We start from the raw sequence: 16,147 nt of genomic DNA on the forward strand, positions 1-16,147 counted from the left end.
TCAGAAAGAGCCAAGAGAGAGAGAGAGGAGCACTGTTGGAGTGAACTTGTGCTTTTTGGGTAATTACACGGATCATATTTGAAAGAAGGCAGACATTTTAAATGCAAACATTAAAAAAGGTATAAAAGCATTTTCTCAAATTGAAAATGTAAACTCTTGATATTTGGCATTTTAATTCCTGCATATGTACTGGTGTGAACTAGAGTAAATCTGCTGGATATGAAGAAGAGAAACTGTAAACAAAAGTATCAATATCCTCATGCTAATATCAGTCCAATACTAATACACACCTTGACATCAATAGCATAGAGATATTGAGATTGATATGCCCAGCCCCATTATGCACTAATATGTTATACTTGTGTGCATAAAAAAATCCAAAATGACAAAGTGGAAGGGGTATGAAGACTTTTTTTTACAAGACACTGAAAATTGCAGCCCTGTGTTTTTTTTTAAATGTCACAGTTATAATGCACCTGGGCTAATCCAGAACTACAGGTTGGAGAACTCTGGTAAAAACTGACTCTTAGATTTCAGCAGGAAGACTGCAGTCAAACCTCGATCTTTTTGCTTTAAATACCTTTCAAGAACTGTGAAGCTGCGATATTTCTGGTGTGTGGTTGCCAAGGTTACTAAGTGTGTGGAGTAAGATCTGCAGTGCCAGGTCCAAGTTTTTGTCAAGTTGCCAGCTGTATAAATGCTCCAGTTTGCTCTTTCAACTCCCCAGTGGGCTAAGGAAGAGATTCCCTCACCTTTCACCTGTCCTTCCAGTCTTAATCCTGTTCCTGCTGTATTTTCAAACAGTCATAAAAAAACAGCTGGATAAAAGCTGATGTGCTATGAATATTGGGAGGAACTGTGGGCTGCACTAATGTGATCAGTAATAAATGTAGGTAAAGAGGCTCAAATATTGATGGAATCCTAAAGGCAGGGTGATGAGTGGGTGCATGGGTCAGTTTTTGCTTCGGATGATGGAGGCTGACAGCAGATGTGATGTGATGGCAGATAAATTCCTGAATCATTCGTTCAGAGCTCAGGGGAGGCGTGGATGAATAATGGCCTGACTCCTGCCTGCTGTGTTGCTGTGGTGTTTGTATTGATCCCATTGTTGCTGATGAACTAATACAGTGCTTGTGTCTCTTTGCTGTGTCTGCAGTCGATGCAGTCTTTCAGAGGCTCCCCCTGGCTGAAAAACCAGCAACAACAGCAGCATGTCCCGCGTCTCCTCCACCCCCAAACGCTATGCTGGCTCCTCCTACACCAGCCACTATAGCTCCTACAGCCCCTCCCTGACCCCGGGCCTCAGCACCTATAGCGAGCGGGACCGGCTGTCCACCTACAGGTCCCCCAACTCCACTTCCTCCTCAGGATACTCGTCCAGCTACCTGAGCAGCTCCGCCGCCCGCGGCCGCAACTACAGCGCCTCCTCGGACCCCGATCGAGACCGGGGTCGAACTATCCCTCGCACCGACATCCTCGGGAGTAGCAGCAGCAGCATCAACAGCCGACGGAGCGAGAGCCTCAGCAGAACCCCCGTCAAGAGCTACGGAGCGTCAGGTCTGAGTGGGGGGTCCGCCTACTCAGGCTACAGCTCCTACCAGTCCAGCTACCTCGCTTCTTCACCGGCGGCCTCCAGCATCTCACTCAACAGAAGAAAGTCTGTTTCCCAGAGTGACCTGAGCAGGGACTTGTCCTCCCTGAGCCTCAGCGATGCGTCCTCCACCTCCACCAGTGCCCTACGGAGCTACCACAGTCGAACTAAAAACGTGCCCGAGTCGTATGACATAGGCTCCAGACCGGGCAGCTCGAGCCTGTTGCGGAGCTCCACTCAGGAGGCCTTCAGTAGCAGCAGCAGCAGCAGCAGAGCATATAGCTCCTCGGCATGGGAACCAAGCAGCAACGGGATGTCTGACACCCCGAGCAGGAACTCCACAGTAAGTTCTCTTTTCTTCTTCTTCTGCTTTTACATGATGTGTGCTCATCCAGATATGATCAATAAGCAAGCTGATGGAGGCTGAATAGAATCCAAGCTGCGGTTTTTGGCACTGATGTCCTCTGCACGGCTCTGCTTTTGTTTCATTGAGTTCCCATGTTTTAAAGGAAAACTTAGTGATACTCACATTGCAACTGGTAGAAGTGTTTCTTGACCAGGTGGGGGCGCTGTTGGTCAAATCACTTTGAGTTTCCCTTGAGTACCAAACATATTGATTTACTTGACTTTCTATGGAAATATTTTGAACCTCTAAATAGAAAGTCCAGATTGTCCCGCCCCCCTATATTATGTGGAGTAATTGAGTGTGTGTAAGTAGCTTCTTTGGGTACTGATTCTATTCAGTACCCATAGTGATAAAATGACCTCTTGGACACTTGATGCCTGTTAAAGCCAGCAATTATCTCACTCTCTGCTTTCCTGAGTGAGCTTGGTCTATAGGCCACTCTGGCCTCACCGAGTTCAGTATTTATGAGTTTCCTTGGCAAATATGAGATCAGTCCCGCAGGGTGGCAACATTGTACATGAAAGAGTTGGAAAGCAAGATTTTTTGTTGTTGCTTATTACAATTTTTTTATGATTATTTTGTATGGTTTTTTTTAACATAACTTTGTTATTGTTATTTAGTGGTATCATGGGAGCTTATGTGAAAATGTACCAGACACAACTGAAATTAATTAATGTTTGCTTTAGTCATTTGTTTTATATATATATATATATATGTGTGTGTGTGTGTATGTGTGTGTGTGTGTCTGTCTGTCTGTGTGTTTTTATTCATGTATCATGTGATTGCATGCTTTTATTTGATATTTTAATAGCACATTAATATCAGTTTTGATGACTTATTTTCTTTACCTTCCTGGAAGTTGTTACCTCCTCAGTTTGGGTCCTCTCGTGACAGACAGGTTAAAGGCAATAATTTGCAAATATATTAATGACTTTCTGTCTAGCTAGCCATTCCTTGAGCAAGGTGACACTCTGGGTATTGTAGTTTATTCTGTTTTATGGATGGATGATTGTCCGGTGAGGGAGCTGTCTGGTCTGTTGCCAGTGTAGTAGAATTGATATGTTTACATTTGAGCTTTGCACATTATAAATAAATGTTGTTGACTGTTATGTGAACTGAGAAATGTCACCTGGTGGTCTGTGTAAACAAGAGCTGAACTTTAGGCTTCCAGCACATATTCAGAAGCAACACAGCGTGTAACAGAAACCTAGTGTGATTTCCTTGTTGAGTTGCTAAGAGTGTGTGGTGGTCCTCATAGAAACCTGGTAACAAGCATAGCTTCAGGCAGAAACTTCCGCACGTGTCAAAAGCGTGTGTGTAGTGCAAATATATGAGTGACACTGTGTCACGCAGATTAAATGGGTGGTTGTCCTGTCCAATATTTTGTGCACTGTCCCACGCTGATGAATTTGATGGTGAATCTGAGGAGACCAGTGGTGGTTGCTGACTTGTGACTGAAGACCATCTAAGAGATCTGATCAGCCACTGTACGGCTGGTTCCTGAAACCAGAGCTGGGTCACATCAGGTCAGCCATCTTCAAGAAACCTATTGAAGCTGGCTTATTGTCTGGGTTTCAACCTGATTGTGAAGATTCAGCTATTTGTCCTTTTGGAGCCTGGAATGATTATTCAACAAGTTATTTCAGCTAATCTTAACTGCAAGAACTATGTGTTAACTAAGAACTGTGTGCAACACAATTTATTCCTGGTGGAACTTGATTAAAATGTTTATCGAGCTTACTGCGTTTGAATCAAAATTCTATATAATCGACAAAATAAGCAATATTCTCAATTTAATTCAGTTTAATGGCTCATTAAGAGGCCACCACAGTGTTGAATCAATGACCATTCGGGGAGTAAAGGCTTAATAAAGACCTTAAAGCTTAAGAATATTCAAAAGCTATTTAGTAATGATCATTAAAAATAATCTAACATTGAACACTCCATTGATAAGTTAAAACTGTTATTGTCAATAGAAACAATAAAATTAGCCAAACAAATGCACTTTTTAAAAAAAAAATTACTAATATTATATTAAACATTTCACTTATTATGGACTAGTGGAAAGCAGAATAACGTCAAAAACCTAAACAAAACAATGAACTTCCTGTATGGGAACAGGGAAAGAAACAATGGCTGTCGCAAACTGGCTTAAGCAGGGTTGAGAAACAATTGCATGGTCAGCTTACCTGGACTTCTCTGAAAAGCAATGCTCTCCTGGTAGCTCAGTCCATGCCCTCCTTGGTCAGCCGGCACAGTAACAGGAGTTTGGTTCACCGTATTTCAAAAAGGGGGAGTTTTCACCTTACTGAAAAAAAGCTTTTGCTTGGCTGCAGATGGCCTTCATCCAAAAAACTTCCAACTGTGCCCTCTCTCAGGAGGCTTCTCCTTGATTCTTTTTCCTTGTTGTGCTTCACACCAACAGGTGACCCTCACCAGCTTATTCAAGGCAGTGTGCATCTCTCCATGGTGGTGGATTTGCTGCTGCAGGACATATGAGCACCAGACAGCTGTACCACATATTGTTTCTCAGCCAAGACCAGTCCAAAATGTAGGGGAATTTTCCAAAACTCTTAACAGCTACTTAGATATATTCATTGGGAAAATAAGCTCATTTGTCCTTTGTGGATTTTAGCACCTTAGCAAGTAGGTTCCAATTAAAAACCAACAAAGCACTTGGATCCATTTTCCACAGAAATGATTGTAGATTGTGTCATGTTCACATTCTATACCAACAAATGAAATTATGTTGTTCAGTTTCAACAGGAGCACACAGAATAATAGTTTAAGCCTCAGTTTAGTCAACTTGTTTAAGACACAAGGTACAGCAGAAAATGCCTTCCATGTTTAAGGAAACAACTCGTCTTTTTGAACATATAATTATCATTTAGTTTAAAGATGCAACTCACACAGGGGTAGAGAGTTAATTAATTTTAAGCTGACTAATCTCACATGAATTAGAGTTGCTGGTCCAGACACTCTCCACTAGCAAAATAGTAGGACTAGCCATCTCCAGGCCATAAAAAACAGGAACATTTTAAAAAGGCTAGTTATAGCCTTTAGTATATGTTAACATTTAAAGAAGTCTGTTACAAATATTAAAATAAGAATGTAAAAAAAAGGAATAGTGTTCTATTTGCTTTTCAGATTCTGAATTGAATCTGAGATAAAGAATTAAAGGATATTCTTCCTCATTTGTACAGGTTCCACTGGCAGCAAAACAGCACCACACAAAGCTTCCACTACCTTGCTTGGCAGTGAATATTCTTTTTGTCATTGTGGCTAAACAGCACAACCCTTGTCTCGTCTAATCAGCAACCTTTTGTCCATGTGGACAATTATAAATTACAATGACTGAGTGATAAACCCATTTCCAATCTTGTCCTAAATGAAAATCTGAACCACATCTGCTCTCTTCTGCCTTTTTTTAATGCCATCTTGTCTAACCATACATCTTAGCAACTATCACCTGTCCTAAATCACACCTGTTCCACTCCACCTTCAGTCCATTTTTCACTTCCCTTGTGCAGTATCTGTATTTAAACTCCTCCATCTCCGTGTTTATACCACTAATACGTAATAGATGTCTCAGTTTCATCGCTCCACAAAAGTAATTGAAACGAGTTTATCAACCACTGTTTGTGAAATACATCCAGTTCTCTTGTTATTTTTTCCCACTTTCCAGAAACTGCAGTCCATCTAGTCATGCATCCGCACAATCCTCCTCTTCTCGTTGGAACATGAATGTTTACAGCCACATATACCAGGATTGAAGACTATCCTAAAATAGGTTTGGCAGAGCCAGGTAAATCCAATCCTGGTGGTTTCTTAGAACTTTGCTGAGGAAAAATAACAGCTGCGTGTGCTGTTGTGCTTCAGTGATGAGTAAGACAAAGTGGATGACACAGCTATCTTTGTTTTTTTCTGCAGATTCATCAAATCCTCTGATTAAACCTGGTCAGAGTCCATCTTCTTGATGTTGCTTTAAAATTCTTAGAAATTGTCTAATGATTAGGTGCAGCATTCAGACATGGCACCCAGGATTCAGACATAGCACTCCCCTCGAAGAAATGCAATTTTTTTCCTATGATGAAAATATTTATATGAAATCTGATTCTGATTATATTTAACCTAGATACAAAAATAATTCCTTTTAGTCAATTAGGAATATAGTTATGAGTTAACAACAGCAACAGAAAAAGACTATCGGAATTGGTTATGAACCTATGACCTCATTTGACATACTGTAAGCAAGTAGGTGGAAGAGTCGGATTTCTTGGTGATCATGCAGGCAGAAAGACCAGTTCTGCAGAAATAGCCATCAAGTTTATATCATGCTCAGAGAAGTTTCAAGAAAAAGTTATCAAAACAGGCATTCTGCTTGTGTTGCATTACTGTGTTGTCAGCGAGGAGAACTAGGAGACACAGTTCTACCAGGTTAATCACATGGTGCAAAGCAAATACGAGCATGAATGTACCTTTATTTGATTAGCAAATTATGGTGCATTCGTTGATATCTGTCTTGGAAATTTCCAATTCATCAGTGAGCTGTGAATACAGTTTCTCTTGAAAAACCTCCCTGAGGAACAGTAACAGGTTCAGTTATACCACTGACCGAGTAGAAAATCTCCAGGATCCCAGATCAAAACAGAATTTGTAATGCCTTCTCCCTCTACCACAACAACAGGCTCATTCCCTAAGCGCAAAGTGTCCTCTCTCTTACCTGCCAATGAGTTTTGGTGTTGAAGAAGGTTTGCAATGGTCTTGTTTTGTATGGTGTGTTTGAGAAACTAGAGGTCGTCAAAATACTGCATTTATTAGGTTCACTGTTGGTGACTGTAGAGTATATTCAGTGTTTTATGGAGAAAGGTGTGAACTTATGATCACTTCACAGCACCCTTGAAAAACTGACGAGCTACAGAAAAAAATCTGCTGCCTCCACTGGTGTACAGTAGAATTCTCAAGTCACCCATATCTACGGGATGCTGCAAAAGCTAACAGTACTTCACCACATAAAGTCACATGTTGCTGTCAACATGTGACTTTCCCAAGACTTGGCTTTTAATACCAGGAGATCACATGAACAATGTCTATTACACTGTTGTATTAATAATAAATGTTTATTAATGACACCTATTTAGACAGTGCAGTCATTGGATGACTTTGATTCAGTCTGACAATAATAAGAATTTGTGCTACTTTTCGGATCCCCTCATAAATTGGGCTACATTTTTTTTTACTTGTTTAGAAATAGGCGATTGTATTCAGTTTTGAACATCAGATTAGGAATTTTGCAAAAAGCACTACCGTGATATCACCTTGGTGTTGATAGCAGTGTGTCGAAAAACAGTGTTAAACTTTTGGTCCCACTTTCTTCCTTCAGCTTCCGCTGACAGGCAGTAAGACTAAGGTGGCTTAGCTGGGTGTAACATGTCTTGATTTTTTTTAACCTCGATTTGATTGTTTGGGCCTTGTGTCTAGACTCTCTGTTGAGCAACATTAGCAATACATTTAAACTGTCTGACTCTCCATTCTCCCACTTGGTCAGACAGCTTATGGTTTGGTTTAGGAAAGAAAAGCCACAATCTGGCTCATGTTTGAGCTTTTTCTTTGTTCTCAGGCAAAGAGGGTCAACATTTTATTGGCTGAGTTTTGTAAGCTGTTATTGTGAGTCTGTTTGATTGGGTTTGTAGGTCAGAGTGTAGACAGTCTGTGAGGAAACCTTACACTTACATAGCTGAGTAGGGCTTTGCACAGCGCCACTTACTGTGCGTACCTGTACCAAGGTCCTGATGTCCAGGGTGGCACACTATTGTTTACACTGAAAATATAAAACTGCACGTTCCAAGTTCTATTATTACACAGAGTACTACTTAGACATGTACACAGACTCCATCTAGTTTATTCTTAAACTTATTATCAAGTCCAGGGTTACTATGGCAAGAGCCTGTGCAGGACTTTCTGACTTCTCTTCTTCTTGTAGAACTCTACTTTTCCTGTCAGTACATCTGATTCTGACAGATGGCGTCGTCTGCTGTCTAAACATCTTGAAGTCACTTCCTGGGTTCAACCAAGAGTTTCTGTCACAGAGCAGAGTCTACTTGTGCACAGCATGTCTAGCCACCAAATTAGGGCTGTTATGTCACCCAGAAACGCCTGGCTACAATACTGTCAAGGATTGATGAAGGTAGATCAGTGTTTATGTGATGGCCCAAGGACCTCTTAAGTAGTGACGCAGACTAATGCAACTTTTGTGACAACAAAACAAACAAACAGAATTCTAAACCATTTGGCTGTTTTGCCAATCCCAGCAGATGTCATGAAGGTCACCATACCAGAGAAATCTGGAGAGCAGGTCTGTTTCTTTAAATGAATCTGACTACAGTAATGTCAACTAAAAGGCCCAAGGAAAGAAGGGATGGATTAATGCAAAAATTTGGGCCAATATTGATTTCTGATATTAATATTGCTGTAAGGACAGATAACCAGTATTTACCAATGTTAATTTTAGAACATTTTATAAAGACAGCTTTAAAAAAGTGCCGTACTGCATCCATGTCACAATCACATGCTCAAACATACCACTTGGCCACCTCGTCTACCCCCTCAAAACATATGAACTGTAACAACATAGAAATGAATATTGGTTTTTAATATCAACCCAGCGTTACTTAATGGATCAACACTAGTATGTTAAAATGGCAAGTACCGTTATCACTTTGAATACCAATGTATTGTGCATCCCTAAAGAAAAGTTGCGATAGAAAGTGGTTTTGCTCCAGACAAACGTAATGCTGTTAGATGGTCATGTTTTCTGGCTACTGATGTCTTAGCAGTTACTTGTGTCTTACTTCGACAAAACTCAAGGACTAGAATCAGCAGCAAGCTACGACGTACAGCATGGCTATCCACAAAAAGACGTGCCTTAAAAACTAAATACTGTTCATGTTTGCTTGTAGTTAATCAAACTATTGTTCCAGCCACCACCCCACACCACCTTACATAACACACACAGAAAAGGGTCAAGTTCATTCCTTCATAGAACACTGAAGACCTGCTTTGGTTGTAAGCTTTTGAACAGTTTAATAATTACTGTTATACCATCAGTAATGTAAGTGATAATATTCAGAGTTTTGTTTCAACTTTTTGTCTCTCTCTCTCTCAGAGAGAGAGCAAATAAGCTCTCTCTCTGAGCTTATTTGCTTCATAATTAGCAAATAAGCTCATTATTTATAAACCAAATAACTATTTAAAGAAAGAGATGTTTTCGCAAAAAATCCTTCTCTCTGTTATTTCCATTTGTCCCATGATTGTACAGCATGCTTCATTATCTTCTGGTACACTGACAGAGAGTTCTGTCCTGAAGCACGACTTCATACTGGGATCTTCAATGTACTCCCAGTGAGGCATCACTTAGCCTTCCATAAATGACTGTAAAATATGTTGATCTCCTCGAAAAGGAATCTGTTGCTCATATAAGCTATGTGATGGACCAACACAGAGTGGCATATGTTTACGAAGTAGAGTGGAAAAGATAAACTGATTTTAGCATTTTTTTACATAGATCTGGTCACTACTCAGTGTTTGTGAAGGTTTCAAATGCATGGAGGAGATTGCATGGAGGTTAACAACAGGGTGAACTGCAATGTTAGTTTTCTTCCACAGAGAATTGTGTGACTTTTAATGGCAATAATCTGTTCTGGATTTGGTTTAGAGTTATCGGGTTAAAGTAGAGTGCACGCATGTACATATTTGTGAACTATTTTAAAAACCACACACCATTTTATAAATATTTAAGTTGCAATTTGTGGTCGTGATATGACAAAATGTGGAAAAGTTTAAAGGGGAAGTCATCTTTTCCAAGGTCAGATAATGTGAATATATTGGGGAAGAGCATGTATCCAAAGGCAATTGTAGTCTGACATCTGTTAGATAATATCACTATGACCTGCTTCTTGCGTCAGATATTAAACCAGACATGGACTCTTTGCCCCCTTCTGATGTTGTAGTTTTCCAGCTGAGAGATTTAGACATTGGTCTCTCTCTCTCTCTCTCTCTCTCTCTCTCTGCATGTCTCTCTCTCTCCCCCTCCCTCACTCACACAGCCTGCTGATGGAATATGCTCCTTGGTTATTTGTTGTGTACACACCAGAGTCATGGTCACAATCTTGCAGGGTGCATGCTGCATTTCCTTCACTTTACACATGAGTTCAACTAAATTCATGCACTCTCACACTATGCTTGTTGTATTGAGAGTTCGATCATGTGATTAATTCATGCAGGGTAAGCAAAAGGCTGACATTATCAAAAGTTTGGATTTCCCAGTATGATCAGTCAGTGTAACTGCCAGGAACTGGCAAGTGAGATACAGCACATTCTGTTGATTTCTTTCATTAATAAGAATCGTTCCTTAGGAAAATTCTCTGAATCAGCAAACCTGTCTAAACACCATGTACCACAAGTTGAAAATGAAAAGAGAACACCTAATGAAGTCAAAATTTCAGCCAGGAAGTTTGAGATAGGGCCTCAATCAACTCCAAGTTTAGTATTCAACATGGCTGCACGTAACAAAAATGTGCTAAAGGCGGCTTAAATAAACTATGAGCATTTCTGATGGTATCTTTAGACCACTGGAATGTGTAATGGTATTAAATACCTACATACTTCTGAACATGTTCCATTTGTATTTTAACTAATAAGAGAAATACACTATTGTCAGCTTTGTTTGGGATAAGCAGTTAGCCACCAGGATTATTAGCCAATCCCATTGTTTTCCATCTTGCAACTATGAGGTTTCCAACGTAGGTGTGACGTTATTCCTGTCTCCGAGCTCCAACCTCTAAGATAAATCAAATACAGCTTTAAAAAGCAAGTCCTTCTGACTCAGATCCAACCTCTGTCACCTCGTCTCTTAACTCACTTGTTTACTTGCGTGGGAAAATTTGAGCACTCAATGATACTTTATCTGAGACATATTGATGAGTGTCCTCTTGACCCAGGTAAACAAGTCAAGAGACAGCTAATATCTTTTGCTGTTTCATCAATGTGTTCTGGTGTCAAGTATACAGTGTTTTCCAAGTTAACCTTTCGCAAGAGCTACTCCTATGTTCAGCTCACACAGAAAAAAGTTTAAATTGATTATGTTTGTAGCTCACCATTTAAACTCTGCTAAATATCTAACCCAAGCACGCAATTGTTATTTTTCTTTTCTGATTCATAATGTTTTTCATTGGTGGTTGACAATCCCGTCATCTAGCATATCATAATTTTTTCCTTTCTTCTTTAATAATAGGAAATGACATAACATGGGCTCTGTGGCAATTAACACGTACCTTTAAGAGATTCAAAAAATTCTCCTTACCTGATCCGACCAATGAAACAACAGTGTGTTTTTATTTTTTGGAGGATATTTTGATTAAATAATATTCCTTCTGTACTATAGGAGACCAAGCAGGCCTTGGGAGGGGAGCAGCGTGTAACATATGTCGCTTCAACTTCCTGTTAAACAACACCTCCGGTGTTGTTTAACAGGCGCGCTATGCCTTTAGAAGAAGTTGTACACAGAAGTGTCAACAGTTCTGTTAAAATTATCCATGGATAAATACCAGTAACCTTTTCTGTCTTGGAACACAGCAGTTGTCCCAATGCACCATGATGCTCCTAATATGAGTCCCCTTAGAAGGGCAGGGTAATTCTTCGGTCACCAATCATTTCTAGTCACAGTCAGAAACTTGGGTTTGGAAAATATTACTTTTTCCAAAGTGTATTCCCTATCTTGTTGTCTAAAAGTAGCCTCCTTCCTTTCCTTCCTCACTTCCCTTCTGGTGTCCTTGTTCACTTCAAGTGTACATTATACCACTGAATACCGTAGTTTTTTTGTTTGTTTGTTTTGTTTTTCATGAAACCTATAATCTGCTAAATTAAATAAAATAAAATGATTATTGATTTTGCACTTTTGATGATTTATCTCACTCTTCAGTGTCAGAGATGTTAATAAGTAAAAAGTTTTGTCCTTTATGTCTGGGTAAGAACAGCACCTTCAATAGTTACATTTAAATTTTAAATGAACGTACAGCTGAAACCTATGTGATACAGACTGCTCTTGGACAGTGTTGGAACAATGATCAACTTGTTATTACTATAGCCTGAAATAAACTCCCACTCAAGCCTTGCTATTGTTTGGCCAACTGATGAGTCACCCAAGTCTGAAAAAAGACTGCCTCTGAAGATGCAGAGTCTAATTTTAAAACCACTGGACCCATCTATTGTGCCCAACATTTAACTACTCTGTATGTTCTCATGGTTCTCCAAGGGTGATAGAGGTGAAACTGGTAGTACTAAAGGTGTCTTAAGTAGAATTCATATAAACAAAGCAAATTATCCTTAGAGCTGATCTGTCAAAATAAAAAAATAAAAAAACAGAAAGATAAGAAGTTGAAGAATTGATCGCTGCAGCAAACCAATTCTACTCAGAAATGGGATAGCTTTTTTTTTTTTTTTGGACCTACATGACTTGATTCACCTATCCATATTTTATCTGTACTTGGTATTTGCCGGTCCTTGGGGAGTCATGGGAGGATAGGAGAGGGCAGGTACCCATCTCCAACAATCGCTGGGCTAGAGGTGGTGTACACTAAGGACAGGCCACTAGTCCATCAAAGGGCAACACTATGACAATCTGGACAAACAATCATGTACACATACACTCATACCTAACCACAATTTGGAGTAATTAATTAAGTTAACAGTCATATTTTTGGTTTGTGATAGGAAGCTGGAGTACCAGAGAGAACTCATGCAAGCACTTGAAGAGCATGCCGACTCCATAAAAAAAAGCCTCAGGCTGAGATTTAAAACCTGGACCTTTTTAGTGCAAAACCATTAAGTCTACTTTTTATTAAAATGTAATCTGAAGAAGAATTTCCAGTTATTAGTTTATCCCTTCAAGGTCAAGACAAGTTTCCACCAAGGGCACAACAACCTGTAGTTAAATTTTGGGGGCATTAGCTGTTTTCAGAAAGGGCCATGTTGATTTGTAAAGGTTTTAGTCATTATAAAATTTAACCATTTTAAAATATTTTTTTTTCTGTTACTGGTTACTCTTGATTACACACTTCATATTAGATAAAGTGAGTCTTCATCTAATATTACAATTTTTTTGTTCTATATAAAAGTATGAAAACACGCAAAAAAAAGAAAGAAATACAAAAGTTTTTCACAGCGCTGCCCCTTGTATGGCTTTGTCTTGGTGGCGCATTTTTCTATAATAGTCGTTTCTGCGCTCAGCCTGGAGGAGATGAGTAGTCTCCTTGGACCCAGCATCAGTACATCAGCTCATGGAGATGATGTGTGACGTAAGGAGCATGTCCGGAGGCGGTCTCTGACGTTTGTTGGAGGCTGACTTTAAAGAGGAGGACCTGCAGTCCTATAAAACGGAATCAGAGCCAAATACGCGTCTATTGCTATTTCCAGACCAGCTTCACTGAATGGAGCCGTACAGTGAATGATACAGCAGTCTGTTTTTTGGACCTTTTCTCTGGTTTACACGCTCCTTTTACCTCAGTGTTATTATAGCGTAGGTACTGCTACAGGTTCTGTGTATTTGGCGTGATTTGTGACGTCTCTACGTAATGTTAGTGAATGAATGAAAGAGAGCCGCCGGTGAGTTTTTCATTAAACGTGTGAACGTCGCGAGACCAGACAACGACAAGCAGCGCAGGCTTCCGCTGCCGCTTGAACACGAAGCTCCGGTAGAAGACGTCTGTCCTCCCGCCGGCATGCCGAGCATGCGACAGTCCTACACGGTCACAGTGCCGGAGGAGCCTCCCGCAGCCGCCTTTCCGTTTCTTAAGCAAGAGATGCGCAGGAAGGGCAGCATGTCGGGGTCGGTGCTGGTGTCAACGTTCGTGGGGCTCCTGATAAATCAAGCAAAGGTAAGACGGGGGGAAAAAAACTTCACAGGCTCTGCTCAGCAGTAGGGAGAATTATAGCTGCTTTGTGTTGAGCTGTTCCTATTTGTGAGCTCATAAGGCATGTCTTATGACTGTGTGAAATATGTTCTTGTGTAATAACTCGCGTCTCGGTACACTATCTGGCTGTAGAAGCTCACTAATTTCTCACATTCTGTTAGGCTGAGATTCATGTGTGGAGGTACAAACTTTGGTGTACTGTGCATGTCACTCGATGTAAAGTCCGGTCACCAACACTGGCCATGAGAACGTCATGGAGTCAGTTGAACGAACAAGTGAGTCTTTTTGCAGGGGTAAGCCGCTCTGAGCTGTTCCAGGATCAGTGGGCCTGCACAGGCAGGTCACTGCTTATATAAGCGCACTGTAATCCCTCTCATACACCGCTCCTGTGTGCCTCTTGAAGGGAAATAAATACAGATGTGACCTCCTTCTCGCTCACGTTTTATGTATGCTTTGCGTTGTTAATGATATGTGTGATAGCTCCCTCCGTTTGTAGGGGAGACGCAGCTGAGTGTTTAGATGAGTAAAAGATTTGAGAACATAATGTTCAGAGAACCGGAGCTGTGGATTAGGAACATGCTGGAATACCTAAAGTGGAACCAGATGGCTGATAACTGGGTTAATTTCAATGTATATATAATTTGGCTGAAAAGATAAATCTGACTTTCTCCATCTTATGTTGACAGATGCGATTTAAATGCATTGATTGTTAACATAGACACCAGAAGATGCATGTTTTTTTGTACTTTTTCTGGCGAAAAAAAAGGAACAAACCAGTACATAAAAATGCTGAAAATGTGATCACCTTGCAGCTGAAAGAGTGTGCACTTGTGTATGCATGTGACCTCCAGGACTACAGTGTGGAGTGGAGCTCCTTTGTGTGCCAGCTTTTGTTATGTAATGAGAAATTACATTAGAACACACTTCAGCGCTGGCCAGGCGCAGCAGCTTGGCACGTTTGTCTATTTTACTGTCACCGTCTCCCTGTCCTTCTGTGCCCCTTGTTTGTCCTCTGTACCTCCTTCTCTACAAGCCTCGGCATGCACGTTGACAAGGAAACGTGTCCTGAATGTCTCTCTGGTGTCTGTGCTTTTTAAATGGCTGCTTTTTGCCTTGTGTCCTCGCCGGTGTCACGGTGCACCAACTCTGAAGGCTCCAAGGTTCAAGCCAGCTGTCTGCCACAGCTTTCCGACATATCCTCCACAGAAGTTCATTGGATGCACAACAATATCAGGTTATTTTAGCTACATTTGAACTAACCAGACTGTTTCTCTGGATTGGAGCTAAACTGATCAGAATTTTATGATTTCGCTTTAGGAACAGCATGATTTTTTTATTTTTTTCTGCTTTCCTCCCATGAACGGTCACTTTTCCTGCACAATTTACATAATTTCATTGCTCATCACAGTATGAGTGTATATAAAATATTGCAATCCCGAAGGACTGACAGGATGCAATATTTGGTAAATGTTACAGTTTGCAGCCATGTACCAGAGTTCACTTGCTTTAATTGGCCAGTTGAATGAACTTTCTCCATCTCTTTTGTGCAGATCTGATTTAGATCCCAGTGATCAAGATCATTAAAGGCAAATATGTGTTAATCAAAATCAATATCATTATTGTAGTATTCAGCAACATCTCAGCCTTATGGTTTTTTAATATTTCTCAGCCTTAATTTTTTATAATCAGCTATTTCAAATTCAGCATATCCTGTGACAACCACATGTTTAAAGAGCAAAAACGTGCTTGGACGAAATTGGATCATTAACAGACTGATAGAATATTCAGTTATGCTAATGATGTTGGATATTGCAGTAATTATATCGGTTGCAATTAACCAGCATTTTTCACTATTTTCTAGTTCATTTTATGTCTCCACCACTCTTCACTCTGCATGAAATTTAGCATCAGAGATGCCCAATTCTTCACCAGAAGCAGTCAAAGTCCACCCCACTTACCTGACATATAATTGGCATGCAGAGTGTGCAAACCCGTTCAATAAATTAGAATATTACTGAAAAGCACATTTATTTCAGAAACTTTATCACCTAGCTGATAGGAAAAATATCTAACTTTGAACCCTCTTCCTGCAGTAACAACTTCCACTCTATGTTGTAGTCAGTATGAATAGTATGACGGGTTCACTGTCTGCATAGATTGATTTTTTTTTTTGTTTGTTTG

At 40.2% G+C, this 16,147-nt stretch overlaps 1 protein-coding gene across 9 annotated transcripts in view; it reads left to right on the forward strand.

The window, feature by feature from the left end:
* Positions 1-16,147, forward strand: part of usp2a (ubiquitin specific peptidase 2a) — a 41,818-nt gene that overhangs the window by 12,664 nt on the left and 13,007 nt on the right. For 7 of the 9 annotated variants that reach the window (XM_016673389.1, XM_016673385.1, XM_016673382.1 and 4 more), the window contains 2 exons: positions 1,157-1,934; positions 4,423-4,548. In XM_016673389.1, the coding sequence (XP_016528875.1) occupies positions 1,212-1,934; positions 4,423-4,548 (849 nt within the window). In that variant the 5' untranslated portion in view covers positions 1,157-1,211. Of the gene's footprint in view, positions 1-1,156; positions 1,935-4,422; positions 4,549-13,440; positions 13,931-16,147 lie in introns of those variants that run through there. The other 2 variants (XM_007555956.2, XM_007555960.2) reach the window with 2 other exon arrangements.

This window comes from Poecilia formosa, unplaced genomic scaffold, assembly GCF_000485575.1.
Source record: "Poecilia formosa unplaced genomic scaffold, Poecilia_formosa-5.1.2 Scaffold74, whole genome shotgun sequence".
Taxonomy (NCBI): domain Eukaryota; kingdom Metazoa; phylum Chordata; class Actinopteri; order Cyprinodontiformes; family Poeciliidae; genus Poecilia; species Poecilia formosa.